Source organism: Oncorhynchus gorbuscha, linkage group LG15 (genome assembly GCF_021184085.1).
Source record: "Oncorhynchus gorbuscha isolate QuinsamMale2020 ecotype Even-year linkage group LG15, OgorEven_v1.0, whole genome shotgun sequence".
NCBI lineage: Eukaryota > Metazoa > Chordata > Actinopteri > Salmoniformes > Salmonidae > Oncorhynchus > Oncorhynchus gorbuscha.
In genome coordinates, this window is record NC_060187.1 from 29,900,100 (window position 1) to 29,916,216 (window position 16,117).

The 16,117-nt window shown below is 43.4% G+C and overlaps 1 protein-coding gene across 2 annotated transcripts; it reads left to right on the plus strand.

The window, feature by feature from the left end:
• Positions 1 to 910: 910 nt before the first annotated feature.
• On the plus strand, positions 911 to 13,802 carry hook1 (hook microtubule-tethering protein 1). 2 transcript variants are annotated; one of them, XM_046300713.1, is made up of 23 exons: positions 911 to 1,079; positions 2,982 to 3,067; positions 3,650 to 3,722; positions 4,028 to 4,078; positions 4,335 to 4,467; positions 4,691 to 4,758; positions 5,001 to 5,063; positions 5,150 to 5,176; positions 5,383 to 5,466; positions 8,371 to 8,534; positions 8,629 to 8,769; positions 9,090 to 9,291; positions 9,512 to 9,622; positions 9,779 to 9,866; positions 10,174 to 10,246; positions 10,318 to 10,458; positions 10,562 to 10,649; positions 10,783 to 10,814; positions 10,899 to 10,981; positions 11,067 to 11,167; positions 11,301 to 11,402; positions 11,535 to 11,603; positions 11,720 to 13,802. In XM_046300713.1, exons 1-23 carry the CDS (start codon positions 1,035 to 1,037, stop codon positions 11,876 to 11,878), a joined length of 2,184 nt encoding a protein of 727 aa, XP_046156669.1. In that variant the 5' UTR covers positions 911 to 1,034; the 3' UTR covers positions 11,879 to 13,802. The 2 variants fall into 2 exon arrangements, with proteins under 2 accessions (XP_046156669.1, XP_046156670.1); XM_046300714.1 differs by lacking the exon at positions 5,150 to 5,176 and having other exon boundaries at positions 914 to 1,079.
• Positions 13,803 to 16,117: the final 2,315 nt, after the last annotated feature.

Sequence of the window (16,117 nt, forward strand, 5' to 3'; positions counted from 1 at the left end):
CCAGGTATGGTAAAATAAATAGACCCTGATTTTCTTGTCATGAGACCAGGCACGTGAGTTTCCCTCCTAATCTCATCTGTGTCAAATTAGACTGTAATAAAAAAGTGAATTCCTCACATAAGAAAACACATGTGAGATTCATTAACCATTAACATGAAGAACAGGATTGTGGGTAGCTGACTCAAACTACTCCAGGGTAGTTCAACTAGCCATTCCTTTGAATTTGTCTACACCTGACCTCAGGTTTATTGTACAGGAAATGTAATACATGAATGGTTACGGTAAAACAGAGATTCAAGTGTTACACTTTCACAGTGCTCTTCATGAGAATCATTGTAAATGTAAATCATTGGCTTGACTGTTCACTGTAGATTTACCATTCAGATGTCACTAACCAGTCACTAACATACCACACAGCATCATACCACTGCCGGTTCCACAGCATCCCACACACAGGCCGGGTTCCTTGCTGTCATTTCTGATTTCCTTAGCGAATCTTACTTGTTTGGATAGGTAAGCAATATGGTAAAGGTATATTACCCTTGTGATTTAAATATCCACCAAGTACCCTAAGTGTCACTCTTTGAATATATTGCGAAAATACCGAGAAAGGGGAGCAAGGTTTTATAATGAAATCCAGCTCAGATTTTTGAGGTGTTCCGCAAACCCTTGATTCCGCTCTGTGATTGGCTCCACACAGACCTGTCAGTCAGTCAGATAGTCAACCTGATTGGTCTGTCTGTTCCAGTCAGAGGACACCATTGGTGTTTCATTCCTCGTCCTTGTGCTCTTTATCGCGTCAATCCCCATCCGTCTCAACCGCGTAACGGAAAACGTCAAAGCGCGAGGCAGTTATTCACGTATGAATTTACGGTGCTTTTACTGCGCAGTGAGTAGGAAACCTATCCATATTACGCAGTTAACGTTATAGATGCAACCCCCTGCAGGTGAGGTCAAATGCAGAGGGAAGGGGAACGGTGTTGTTGTTGATGGCAGGTGCATCGGACATATCTGGCCAAACCTGACGGGGAGAAATGGAGACGGACAAAGCGGTGTTGTGTGAGAGCCTTATTATTTGGGTAAGCGCTGTCTGCGATGTCCGCTGTTCAATGCGAGAGCGCTTTAAAGCGTCTGATTGCACGAATTATTTTACTGTGTTTATAGATGACGGTATAATTTACCTGTGGCAGGTAAATTCGTGTCAGGACTAGAGCAATCAGGAAATGGCCACGATTGGAAATCCACCTGTTCTCTCCTATTTATAATTTAGGCCTACAGTAGCCTAATGTTCGCGTATTGATAAACCATTGTCGTCAGCTAGGCTGTAAGAATAGCCTGTATAGAGTATATACGCCGATTAAAATAAATGATTTATGATGGAGTTGAGCGGGGACGAGTGTGGGCGGACTGGAGCTCCGACGTTTTTATTTAAAAAAATAGGCTACTGATTTCAGTACCCAAAAAAAGGCCGGTAATTACACAATACATTGTTCTGATTAATTGCGGACTATTCGTTGGGTGCTGAAATCATTAGTTGTGTTGTTTAAAAGAAAAATCTTAACTAAAGGTTTGAGCTCCAGGCCTCCCACGCAAGTCGTAGATAAACTCCATCATAAATCGTGGAGTTGAGTTAAATCGGCTATGCGCTGGGTGGGTATTTTATCTGAAACTACAATGCACAAAATGAGCGTTACCTCGTTTCCAGTTTTGTCTTTAGTTCTTCGACACACAACGAAAGAAAACAATATCCCTGAATTCAGTTGATCCTCATCCGAATTAGGGAGCTAATCTCATTAACTGCTAGATATTTGTGGAATGTTGCTCCTTCGATTATAGCCACTGGCAAATCAGTAATAATGTAACTTTCATTTGGGTTGATCCTAAACGCCTAATGTGAATTGTCGCACCTGTAGGCTACAGTTTATTGTGCAACCTTAATCCTTACATGGCTTGCAATAATTTAGTAACATTTGAGATCATGTAAATGTGTCTTGAAGTCAGTTAGGCTATTAGGTGAGATTAGATAGTGTGCCAAGTGTTACAGCATGATTCTCTCCTGTAGTGGAGCTTTCCCCCCTCCAGTGTCAATAGGGGACAGAATAGGACTAGGGCTGCATCCCAATAAACTGAAGTGGCTTCCTCCTGTTTTTGGCTATCCTCCTCTTTATCTGCAGCTACCTGGGAGATCTTGCCAAATGAAAGCCCCGTTCTGTTGGACATTCACCCACCATTGTTTTCAAATCTTCTGTGACTGAAATTGAGTGGGAGTGTAAATGAGAGGGGACAACAAAGACCCTCAAGATTCATGATTTTCCTTGAATGCTGCAAGGGTATAACCAGTACAGTACACACAATGTCAGTGATTGAATAACCACATTGACTTAGTTTCCACAGGCAGCACAATTCTGAACTTTTTCCACTACTCAGAATCAGAATGGGCTTCCTGTGTAAATGCAGCCATTGAGTGGTGGGGAGCACTACAGTTTACCAGTGGATGCTAAAGTATAAGTTGAGGGCACAGGACTTGATTGCAGTACTTGGTGTGGCAGGTTTGAGTGAGTGCTCACCAGACACCATGGAGACACAGTCCTGTAGGATGACTTATTCACAAGTCCACCATAGCAGAGTAGGGCCTAGACTAGAGTACTGAAGCATATCTCTCTGTGACCATACTCATGCACACACAACCACACCTCTTTCTGACCTCATATGACAATGCAATGTCTTAACCATTACAGCAAGAGGAAATCCTCATGGATTTAGAATGACAATTGGGTTTATGTGTTAGGTAGGGCTACTCTGCTACATGTGCACGCCAATGAAATTTAGTTTTTGATGGTTCATGACAGGTTTTGCTGTATGATCAATGGAAGTGGAGATAGAGGAGGCACTGAAATCTGTCTCATTTATGTCCCAGTGTCTTCCCCCTGTCTGTACTCTAATCTATGTCATGATCTTTGTTTGAATCCATCCCGTCTCAGCTCCAGACCTTTAACACTGGGTCACCATGTACAGCTGTAGTGGAGCTCACCACTGGCGTCGCCATGTCTCAGGCCTTGCATCAGATGTGAGTAACGCACACTGAATGAATCTAAACAGCTTCCTGGTGCCATGTGTTTTCTCTGACAGATGACATGCACCGTGACTCTTGAGATGTGCTCTGACCAATTACTGTCTGTCATATGCGCGCAGGCAAAATGGATCAGGCTGCTGGCAGCATAGACAAAATAGACATGTTTAGAACTGCTAATTGTTCGCAAGATGAAAGAATGAATGCAGTGAATTGATTATTGAATGTTATGATGTACACAGCTTTGCAGAACCAAAACATACACAGCTTCTGCTCGACGAACTCGAGAACGACTCGTTTGGGGTGTTGCAGTTTGAATGATATTTTGCTTATCACTCTCACGGCGGTGCATTCTACTAAGAGTCGTTCACAACCTAGTCCGATTGTGGCCACAACTCGCATCAAATGTACCAAGAAATGATCGTATTTGTATGCCTAGTAATCAACAAATGTACATTGTTTAAAGCGCGATTTTACAAGTCTGTCACAAATGACACCTCCAATAAGCCCCTTGCGGTGAACGAGTGGCTTGTAGAATTCAATGCTTATGCATGCATGTATATGTGTTGTGCTTTGCAGAGATCCAGCGTGGTTCAGTAAAAGTTGGCTCGGTCGCATTAAAGAAGATGTTGGGGATAACTGGAGACTCAAAGTACTGAACTCCATACTGACCTCTTTCTGCCCTTCCATTTTCTCCCCTTCTCCCTCTTCCTCTCTGACCATTCCTAATTCCCTTTACTATCCTCCCTCGCCAAGTCCCTTCCTCCATTCATTCCTTCCCTCCCCTACTGACCTAAAAACCAGAGTGACTGCTCTCTGCTGGCCCGGTTAGCATTTTAGCCAGCCATTAGCCTTTCAGTGCTGTCATCCTCACACCAGAAAATACTCACTCAGACATTCTTTGAGGTGTACACTTTGTTTTTCTAAAGTGAAGACTTTTGTAACTTCTTTCTCCAGATGAACAACCTGAAGAAGATCCTTCAGATGATGGTGGATTACTACAATGAGGTAGGTAGAAACATGCTGAGTTATGTCTCGTTGCAACTGTTGTATTCTGTCTATGGCACTAGGTCGTAGCCCAGCAGATCTTAAGACTTCCCCAGTTTGGTTATGACTGGTTATTACCATGGCAGCCTCGCAATAGATGTTCTATTCTCTGTCACTTGGTCCTGGAGCAAGAAGATCTGACTTCCTCTTGCTAGACCTGGTCAAGATTATAACCCTTTATGTCTGGTTAGATCTGTTATATTCTCTCTGTCACTAGGCCCTGAGCCAGCAGATCCAGGAGTTTCCATTGCCAGACCTGGTGAAGGTGGCAGAACACTCAGACCCTGTAGAACTTGGACGACTGCTGCAGCTCATACTGGGCTGTGCTGTTAAATGTGAACGCAAACAAGGTAGCACGCGCACACACACACAAACACACACACACGGTGCAGTCCAGTCCCAGAGGCTGAACTAGAACGATTCAACAACACTATATTGTTGTATTGCCAAGACGATAACAAAGGAGTTGTCTAAATCTGAAACAGACTGGCACCCAAAACAGAAACTGTGTGTGTAATTCCCCCCCACCTCTCCTTCCCTCCATCCCCCCTCTCTCTCTGCCCCCCCATGCAGAGTACATCCAGGTCATCATGACTCTGGAGGAGTCCGTACAGCATGTGGTGATGACAGCCATTCAGGAGGTGAGGTTTGGCCTGAGCAGGGCAATTATCTCTGATTGATTTTAAATAGTGTGACATGTACGGTAGGATCTTAGAATTGCCTATAAGTGTTAAAAATAATGTCACCAATACTGTGATTTTGTTAAAGTACATCCATGACTTCTCTTTGACTTTAGAGAGAAAGTAATGGTAGACCACCTATTGTGTGAATGAGTAGGACTGTAGTTCTCTAACCAAACCTGTACCATGTCTCTCTTTGTCAGCTGATGAGTAAAGAGAACATGGCCCAGTTTGGAGCAGAGCCACCGGGGGATGTAGAATCACAGGTGAGGAGAGGAGATCCGCTGTGTTAGGCCTCTAATAATCTATATATATATATATATTGTTGCTGACTGTGCATGTCCCTCTATAGTTGTCACTGGACAACCTGGAACAAGAGGTGAGAGGAGATGCACTGTGTTATAGGGATCTAATAGAATGCTGTTGTCTGTATTATAGTTGTTGTTGATTGCATGTCTCTCCATAGTTGACCACTTGTCTTAGACTTGTTAGTACTGTGATATTGCTCATCTCTCCCTGGACCTGCTGAAGTAGGCTGGCTGTAGAGAAGCTAGCTAGTGTTAAGTGTGTGTGTGTCTCTCTCAGTTGAAGAAGGCTCTTGAGGACCTGGCGGAACTGATGTCAGAGAAGGAGGAACTAGCCCAGCGCTGTCATGAGCTCGACGTACAGGTACACACATACACAAATCCACTTTCTACAGGCCCCCTAACTGACGCATTGAATAAGCTCGCTGCAAACAGTCAACTAAATGAGTTCCATCAAGGTTACTGGAGTGGATATTAGACTTACCGCCATTTAGCTGTCACACACACAACCCTGGTATAGTATAAACATGATATTAATTTTGGATGATATCCTATCGATATTATTTTTGTTTTTTGTTATTGCTACTGTAGGTAGCATTAGCCAGCACCTAGTCGGCTTTACCTGTGCCAAAATATTTTTTATCCTATAGCTTGTTCTCCATTTTCTTTTCAGCACTTATTTCCCTGGCTTGTCTCTGCAGCAGACATATAGTGAGCGATATGTTTGGAACATCAAATCGCACTATCGAATCTCAATACATATAGAATCGTGAGAATCAACAATACATATCGTATTGACACCTAAGTATTGGGATAATATTGTATCGTGAGGTCCCTGGCAATTCCCAGCCCTAGTATAAACTGGGTCTGTTTTATGTGCTATGATGCCAGAGGCCATTGTCTGTGGCTGGTGTAGCAGAAGGGCTGTGGTTTACAGACTGGGCCACTCTGCTTTCCCTTCGCCTGCTCTCTCTGCCGTATCCTGCTGCCTGGCTGGGGAAAACACAGGACAGGACAGAACCCTGCTGCTGGTTACTGATTAGGTCAAGTTCATAATAGTCAAGTCCATGTAAAGGTACTGATGCTTTTGAATGGGTTTATCGTCTCGTGTCTACAGATTGAGTTGTTACAGTAGATCACCATTTTCTCTCTTCACGGACACACAAAGGTAAGTCCACATGGCTGCATGGCTGCTCGTCGTTGAGGCAGACTAAACAAATCTAACGGTTGGTTGCCGTGGCTGACTAAAATATCTCTATCCCCTATTGCTCGCTGTCACTAACACGTATCTCTAGGTGTGAAATTAAGAATATACGGCATCTCGGCAAAACATATATTGGGGCTGCGCCGTACCAGTAAAACATGAGCCTATCACAATAATGAAAACCAAATGTCAAATCTATAGGCTATTACACCATTATTAATCATTACCACATGTCAGAGGCATTATGAATTAGGGAATGGACTTGAAACGGGTGGTATAGCCTACGCTCCAAAATGCAATGTGGTTCTATGAGAACGCAGAGGTTAGTGGCCGACACGCAGAGAGTGGATGCATAAATTCTGGCCTAATGAAAAGATGTCTCTTTCCATTCACCACTGTTTGCTGTCTGGAAATGTGTTGGGAGTAGATGAACATGCAGATGTAGATGAACATGCAGATGTAGATGAACATGCAGATGTAGATGAACATGCAGATGTAGATGAACATGCAGATGTAGATGAACATGCGCGGTAAAGGAAAGGTCCTTTTGAAGTGATTGTTTGACAATCGAATGAAAGCGTCATGACTGGATGTGTTTATGCAACAATAAAACGTGATACATTTTAAAAGTTAAATGACAAATCTTCAGAGATCCTATTGAATTAATAGGGATTCTATATGTAATTCTATGATTAGGTGGCAAATATAAAGATCAAGTCAACATAAAAACAATGGAGGCCCCTTACACTTCAGTGCAGTGGTGCCAAGCTTCTAGCAAAATGTATTGCGCTTAGAATTAAAGGTATTGTCAGATATTATTAATCCTAATCAGACAGTTGTTTTTTTACATGGGAAATAGAATAAGACAAGTATTGGAAACAATAGAACATTGACAAATCTAGAAACCAGGCCTGGTCTTAATATATAATAATAATAATATTCATAGCTGATTTTGAAAAGGCCTTTGAAGTATGACTAGACTTTATATATAAATGTATGAACTACTTACATTTTGGAGAATCTCTTATACAATGGGTTAAAGTTATGTATAGTGTAGTAACCCCAGGTGTAAAATAGTAATGTCTACTTCTCAGAAAGTATTAAACTGTCAAGAGGCGTAAAACAATGTTGTCCACTATCTGCATATCTATTAATTATGGTGATAGAAATGTTAGCTATTAAAACTAGATCCAACAGTAATATCAAGGGGCTCGAAATCAAGCGCTTAAAAACAAAGGTGTCATTGTACACTGACGACTCATGTTTTCTTATATCTGCAATATAGATCCCTACACAACCTCAGAGGATCTAGATAATTTCTAGATTACAACCAAACTAATATTGCGTATTGGATCACAAAAAAATACAACTTTTATATTACTGTGTAGTTTACCATTAAAATGATCTGACTGTGATGTGGACTTATTCAGTATTCATATCGCAAAATAAATTATGTCAATACATTTGAATAGAAAGTTAGCAAAAATAGGTAAGATCTTTCTGCAGTGGAACTTGTCTATTTGTGGAGAAGTCACCTTGATGAATTAGTTCGTCATACCGTTGACCTATTTACTGATGGCCTAGACCGGACAACTTATTTTTGCTCATAATTTAAAAAATGTTTCCACTTTATTTGGGACGGCAGGCCAGCCAAAATTTAAATGGGCCTATTTACAGTACATTCGTAAAGTATTCAGACCCTTTACTCGTGTGTGTGTGTGTGTGTGTGTGTGTGTGTGTGTGTGTGTGTGTGTGTGTGTGTGTGTGTGTGTGTGTGTGTGTGTGTGTGTGTGTGTGTGTGTGTGTGTGTACACTATTCCCAGTTATTGTCTTTGGCATAAACCATGACTAATGAACATAGGGGAGAGAGTGTGTGTGAGGGAGGTAAACTAACCAGCCGTTCAACCTATTAACTTTCTCATTCCGCATGCATATGTGAACATTTGTGTTGTACCACCGTATTGGATGGACTGTAAAACATGGTGGATTTGATAGTTATGTTAGCACTACTAATTTTGGGATTGAAACACAGCCCACCTCTGACCCTGGTTTGACACTGGTCAGGTGACAGTCCTTCAGGAGGAGCGGAACAGCCTATTAGCTGAGAACGATGTGCTGACGGACCGAGCCAATCAGCTGGACGCGTTTGATGACCCAAGCACGCCCTCCGGACGGAAACACAGCCAGCTACAGATACAGCTAGAGACACTACAGGAGGAGAACTTCAGGTGTGTGTGTCAGTGAAAACGCATTGCACTGGGACGACGCTTAGAGTAATTCAGCACAGCGCTTACAGATATCTCTCTCTCTCTGTGTGTGTAGGTTAGAGGCAGCTAAGGATGACTACCGGATCCACTGTGAGGAGTTGGAGAAGCAGCTGATCGAGGTTCAGCATCGTAACGACGAACTTACTAGCCTGGCCGAGGAGTCACGAGCACTTAAAGACGAACTCGACATCCTCAGGTGTGTGTATGGTGGCATTCCAGGTCGTCTTTATTGTAGTTGTGCTGCATGGATGTGAAAAGATCACCTGTAATGACTCCACCGCCTCTCTCTTAATCCTATCTGTAGTCTGTGCTGTCTGCATTTGCTAACAAGCTAATCAGAAGACTCTCTGATCAATTGAGTTGATGGAATACTGGTGTATAAGTGGGAGACAGGAAGTGGTTAGTTAGAAGCAAGGGTAGACCAGTGAGAATGTGTTTGTTTTGGTCCTTCGCGGTGCCCGTTTTATTTATTTCTCTTTTTATAAATTGAATGAAATGAAATTCTCTTGTGTGTAGGAGCTGTTCAGACCGTGCTGTGAAGCTGGAGGCATCAGTGGAGACATACAGGCGTAAACTGGAAGACCTGGGAGATCTGAGGAGACAAGTCAAACTGCTGGAGGAGAAGAACATGACCTACATGCACAACACTGTCAGTCTGGAGGAGGAGCTACGCAAGGCTAACACTGCCCGCGCACAGCTAGAGACATACAAGAGACAGGTGAGATATACTAGAGACAGGATCATTCCTGAAGTTGTCCCCTCCCTTTTGCACTATAGATCTGACAGCGCTGGGTTGGGGAAAACATGGCGGAACTCTGGAGCTTTTGCCCTCACCTCCCTCACCTACCTCACCTAGTCGTCTCTGAGGAGACATCATTTTGGAAGGACAAAAAGCCCAATCAGGGGGCTTACTAAAGCTATTTCCTGTTTCCTTCCAGGTCCAGGAGCTGCACCGTAAGTTGTCAGAGGAGTCTCGGCGGGCAGATAACCTGGCCTACGAGATGAAGAAGTTTGAGGAGAAATACGACGCTGTGATGAAGGAGAAAGAGGTACAGACTGGATCCCAACACTTTCTACTGCAATCTACCTGGTCCCTCTGATATGCAAACACAGTAGGGGAAGGAGCTAAGGAATGTTTTGGACAAGGCAATAGTCTGATGCTATTGGCTTATCTCCTCTCTGTCTCCTGATGTTGATGTCATTAGAAGATCATCATTGAGCGAGACTCTTTGAAGGAGACCAATGAGGAGCTACGCTGTAACCAGGCTCAACAAGACCAGCTCCGACAAGCAGGTAGCTCATTGGACCATCGCATTGACAATGTAGACTGGCTGTTTGGTGCTGTGTGATTGGAAAGTGAAGGTTTCTTTGATAAATGGTGTGGGCACATTCGACATTGCTGCTGACTTTAAATGGGAGTTGAGACTGACTGATCTACAAATCACATTGCTTCATAAATAACTATTAATGTTATTTGTAAATCAGTCAGTCACAATTGACCCATGATACATCACAGTTTTGATGCTTTCCAACACGGTCTGTGTCTCTCTGAGGCTTACAGATACACATGGTTACTGATCTGATCTCTCGCTCTTCACAGGGATGGCAGGGATGCCAGCTGGCAGTCCAAGCCATGATAACCTTGCTGCTGAAATCCTACCTATAGAGTACAGGTAATCATTTAATAATTGTGTTTTGTGTGTGAGTCGCTGACTGCACTAACTGTGTGTCCTTGTCCATACAGGGAGAAGTTTATCCGGCTCCAGCATGAGAATAAGATGTTGCGTGTGCAGCAGGAGGGATCAGAGAATGAGAAGATCTCTGAACTACAGACACTGTTAGAGGAGGCACACCGAACACGCTCTGAACTGGACACTGAGAACAGGTGTGTAGGTGGCACTAGCTGGCTCATATTTTCACTGTCTTGGATGTTTTTACTTTCTAGTTGATGGTATTCTACTTCCTGTGTGTGTGTGACGTACTTCCAGGTTAAACCGGGAGAGAGTCACTGAGCTGCAACAGCAGGTAGAGGATCTACAGAAAAGCCTACAGGGCCAGGGGGCCAAGACTGATGATGTGAGTTACACACTAGACAGTACATGCATAGACTTTACACATACTGTTATGTCAAACATTAACCCTGCATACTGTACAGGAGCAGCTCTAAGGTAACGGTAGCTGTGTTCTCTTTCAACTGCTCTATTTTCAGTCTCACCTGAAGAGGAAACTGGATGCTCATATGTAAGTATGGTGCATACCGCTTTGTGAGACCTCAATGTTACTCCAAAGAGATCGATGCATAAAATAAGGTGTTTTATTACCCAGGGTGCAACTGAATGAGGCGCAGGATGAGATCATGAAGAAGAAAGAACTGCTAGAGGACCTGCAGCCAGACAACACACAGACCTGTGAGTACAACTGTAACACAAGCATAGCATTGGCAGTATGGTTTTCAGAGAGCCCCAGTGAGTGGTGTCTGTGTCTGTCCCTTAGCTCTGAGACTGGAGGAGCTGATGGCTGCTCTGAAGAAGAAGGATGATGATATGAGAGCCATGGAGGAGAGATACAAGATGTATCTGGAGAAGGCACGCAACGTGAGTTGTCATTCCTTCCACTCTTATCCAACTAGCAGCTGGACAAAAAGTGTGGAAAAAGATAATGTCTCTATTTGGTTCTGCTCTCACCCGTGATGTCTGATGAAGCCCTCGGTCTCTTGCTGTGCTGTAGGTGATCCGTGCGTTGGACCCCAAGCTGAACCCAGCCACAGCAGAGATCCAGGCTCTGAAGAACCAGCTGATGGACAGAGACAAGAGGATCCTCAGTCTGGAGGTAACGCTGACCTTTAACCCCTGGCCTCTCCTTAACCCTCAGCCAGGAGGCACTCATTCACAGGGGGATCTATAATATAATACTCAACCTCTGGTATTGATAGTCTTTCACTCTCTGTCTTTCCCTCTGTAGAGGGAGTGTGAGCAGGCAAAGCTGAGAGAGTATGAGGAGAAGCTGATTGTAACAGCATGGTACAACAAGGTTAGAACATGACATCTGAATAAATGCACATTGTATTATAGACCTCATATTTCCTTTGAAAAGTAATGACAGGAATGTACAGTTTACAAATGTTATCTCTCTTCCACTCCCTCCAGAGTCTGAGCTTCCAGAAGCTGGCGATCGAGGCCCGTCTGGGGGGTCGCTCCACCTCTATGGTGCCCCCTGGTCAGTCCTTCCTGTCCCAGCAGCGCCAGGTCACCAACGCCACCCGCAGGACCCTCTCTGTCAGCGTGCCTGCCACCACCGCTAACTAGACCTGGGATGGGTGACTACTTAGGTGGGCCACCGTGTATGCAGGCTAAAGTTAGACCATGATTAGTTTAATAAGGTGTGTTCGTGCTGGGCCGGAACAGAAGCCTGCTGACACGGCAGCCTGCTGACATGGCGGCCCACTAAGACCGGGGACTCCCACATCTGAAGGAAACAAACAAATGCCTCCTCTCTCACTCCCTTCCACAAGTGCACACTCAAGTGACCTTAAGCACACTAGCTTTCAGCCCCTGGGGAGGGGACAAGCATGCACTGACTGATGTGAGTGAACATGAGCACTTGGTCCAGTTAGGTTCCCTCTTCCTCACTGATACACTGTACAGTAATATACCGCACAGTAGCACGGTTGCTTATAATCACCTGGAATGAGTTTGGTCTGAGTCGACAACCCTATCCACATGCTTTATTAGCTTTAGCCTAGCACAGAACACTGACTGAGCCCTTCAATATACCTGTGTTAATCTAGATAGCATCAAGCTCTGACTGGAATGCCTATTGAATGAACCTTGATTCTTGATCTCGACATCCTGACACGCTGTATATTGAGTCCGGGATATGTCATTTATTCAGTCTATGAATGCGCAAAAAAATACAATGGGAGCTTGTAAGACACATGTGGTCTTAAATGGCTTATTTGACTGCTATTACCAGCTGAATATAAGTGATATTCTAAAATGTTTTCATACTTTACAAAATGATGAATCAACAACACTATGCAGTTAAAGGATGTAACAAACACCCTATTAACCATTGGACTACAGAGAGAGTTTGACCTCTGATCTTCCTCCTCTGTGTTGTCACAATCACCAGGGATGAATGGAGCACAGATAACTGAGAAATAGGTGTATTTGGTGCTGGCCACCAAACGTCCATAACTAGTTTCTTACACAAAAGTAGGAAGTCTATACTGCAGACCTGTGTCAATATCCTGTGGTGTCATACTGACACATCTCTGGTGCGGCAGCCGAGAATCAATTAATCAAATCAGAAATCCAGGACTATTTATGGTATTTATTTTCTATGTGTTAACTGTGATCTGTACTAGAATTTACTTCATGCTCTAACGGAGTACTGTTGGGCCTTTATATTCTCTGAATGTCTTGTCTAGATGAGTAGTAAAGTTTCAACAGTATAATCTATACAGCACTACTGTTATCAGGGTTAAAACACCAGCTTGGCATTTATGGGCCAGTTTCACAGACCCAGATTAAATTATACTTAGGTTATGAAATGTGGATTCATTCAACCTTGTCCTGGATGTATTGCATCTGCAATTGTGGACACAGCTCCTAGATTTAAATATTATTCCTCTCTGATGAAGTGAAAATGCTGTGACAACCTTTTTGAATGTCTTTACATTTGTTTGGGCACATTGGCCTTCCTCTGTACCCACAATGCATCTGGGGATTGAGATTGATGCGTCTTGGCTTGAGGTGCACTGGGATAACTGAATGAAACGATCATCTCTTTAAAATAGCTATCCACTGATGTTATGATCCCTACTGGGTTGGATTGTTAGCCTTATAGTGAGGCTTACTTTAGCTCAAGGCAAGCAATTAGCTAGATGTTGGATTTGCTGTTTTGAGAAAATGTGAAATTCTTGTATGTCATGTGCTGCTGCTTACATTTTATACACACACTTCAACTAAAATGATTTGGACTCTAGAGCAGCGTACAAAGCTGATTTCACAGCTCAGTTTAACTTTTTTGCAGTGGATAGTACTTGTACGTCTACTGATTCACAGAGATCAGCGCAGCACTAGGAAATGAGATCTGAACAACGCTGTTTGGATCGTAGGCTACTTGTTGATTGTGTTAGTGGGAAAATAAGTGTGAAAAATAAGTCTGAAGGCCTTTTCATGTCGTGTAAAGAATAAAGTCTTTTCAAAGCGTTGGGTTTGTTATGGACTGAGAGTGGGCTAGTCACATTCTGTGGAATTCATATTTCTATTTTTACTCCTCACTTTCTATTCAAAACCAAAAGTGACCCTCCATAACACATGTAGGCATTGCTCACATTTCTTAAAGCAAACCTTGTCTAACTTGCCAGCTATGCTTTGTTACTGCTACATTGACACTCGGATACAGTAGGCTACAGGCCTACATTTAAACTATATAGAAAATGTAAAGATAGTGAAAGGAGTAAGGAATGTAAACTATGTCCAGTATGTTCGTTAGAAACGGATGCTCTCTTTGCCCACTGTGTAATCACACACGTGTCACACGTGCCGAATACAACAGGTGTCGACCTGACCGAAAAATGTTTCTTTACAAGCCCTTAACAACGCAGTGAAGAACAATAAAAGAGCAACAATAAAATGAGGCTATATACAGGGGGTACTGGTACCAAGTCAATGTGTGGGGGGGGTCATTTCATTGAACATTTGTTCCACCATCATTAGCGTTGTTGATCTGCAATATAGTAGTACCGGTTCTGGCCCAAAGGTAAAGGTGTACCACATTAACCTTTTGTATGTAGATGTTTCTGGGGGCATTTAATGGTCCTGAAATACTGCTCTGCTTGTCATGGCACATTTCACCATCCAACTGTTATGTAAAAATCAGTCATAGATTAGCCTCTGAACTGGAAAGACAAGCTTTGATGGCTGGATCATGTATAATGGGAGTTAACCATTTCAATATAGACAAACATTTACAGTATTTGTATTTACTTGACTGACTTGAGTCCTGTTAAAGAGCCCTTTGTGTAAGCATTTTCTGATTGCCCCTGACCAGAGAGAGAACGGACAGCTTTGTTTAGACTGGGTTTTATGTCAGTTATGTAACTTGATGTTCTAACTCTGTTTAGATAAATGACTGAATGAAACAGGGCTGCTCTTCTTGATAAAGACAATAATGAAACATTCACAGGTGTTTATGAAAACAAAATACAATTTCAGCAGGAAGGTTACATTCATAAGGCACATAATAAACATGCCATTGTGATTAGATGCATAAGGCACATTGTATTTTATATACAGTATATATTTAGATCTAGAGTGTTCTAACAAACCATGGCATAGATCTGGAAGGGGTTCTAACAAACCGTGGCATAGATCTGGAAGGGGTTCTAACAAACCGTGGCGTAGATCTGGAAGGGGTTCTAACAAACCATGGTGTAGATCTGGAAGGGGTTCTAACAAACCGTAGGTAGATCTGGAAGGGGTTCTAACAAACCATGGCGTAGATCTGGAAGGGGTTCTAACAAACCGTGGCGTAGATCTGGAAGGGGTTCTAACAAACCGTGGCGTAGATCTGGAAGGGGTTCTAACAAACCGTGTCGTAGATCTGGAAGGGGTTCTAACAAACCATGGCATAGATCTGGAAGGGGTTCTAACAAACCGTGTCGTAGATTTGGAAGGGGTTCTAACAAACCGTGGTTCTAACAAACCGTAGATCTGGAAGGGGTTCTAACAAACCGTGTCGTAGATCTGGAAGGGGTTCTAACAAACCGTGGCATAGATCTGGAAGGGGTTCTAACAAACCGTGGCATAGATCTGGAAGGGGTTCTAACAAACCGTGGCATAGATCTGGAAGGGGTTCTAACAAACCATGGTGTAGATCTGGAAGGGGTTGTAACAAACCATGGCGTAGATCTGGAAGGGGTTCTAACAAACCGTAGCGTAGATCTGGAAGGGGTTCTAACAAACCATGGCGTAGATCTGGAAGGGGTTCTAACAAACCGTGGCGTAGATCTGGAAGGGGTTCTAACAAACCGTGGCGTAGATCTGGAAGGGGTTCTAACAAACCGTGGCGTAGATCTGGAAGGGGTTCTAACAAACCGTGGCGTAGATCTGGAAGGGGTTCTAACAAACCGTGTCGTAGATCTGGAAGGGGTTCTAACAAACCGTGTCGTAGATCTGGAAGGGGTTCTAACAAACCGTGGCGTAGATCTGGAAGGGGTTCTAACAAACCGTGGCGTAGATCTGGAAGGGGTTCTAACAAACCGTGGCGTAGATCTGGAAGGGGTTCTAACAAACCGTGGCGTAGATCTGGAAGGGGTTCTAACAAACCGTGTCGTAGATCTGGAAGGGGTTCTAACAAACCATGGCATAGATCTGGAAGGGGTTCTAACAAACCGTGTCGTAGATTTGGAAGGGGTTCTAACAAACCGTGGCGTAGATCTGGAAGGGGTTCTAACAAACCGTGTCGTAGATCTGGAAGGGGTTCTAACAAACCGTGGCATAGATCTGGAAGGGGTTCTAACAAACCGTGGCATAGAT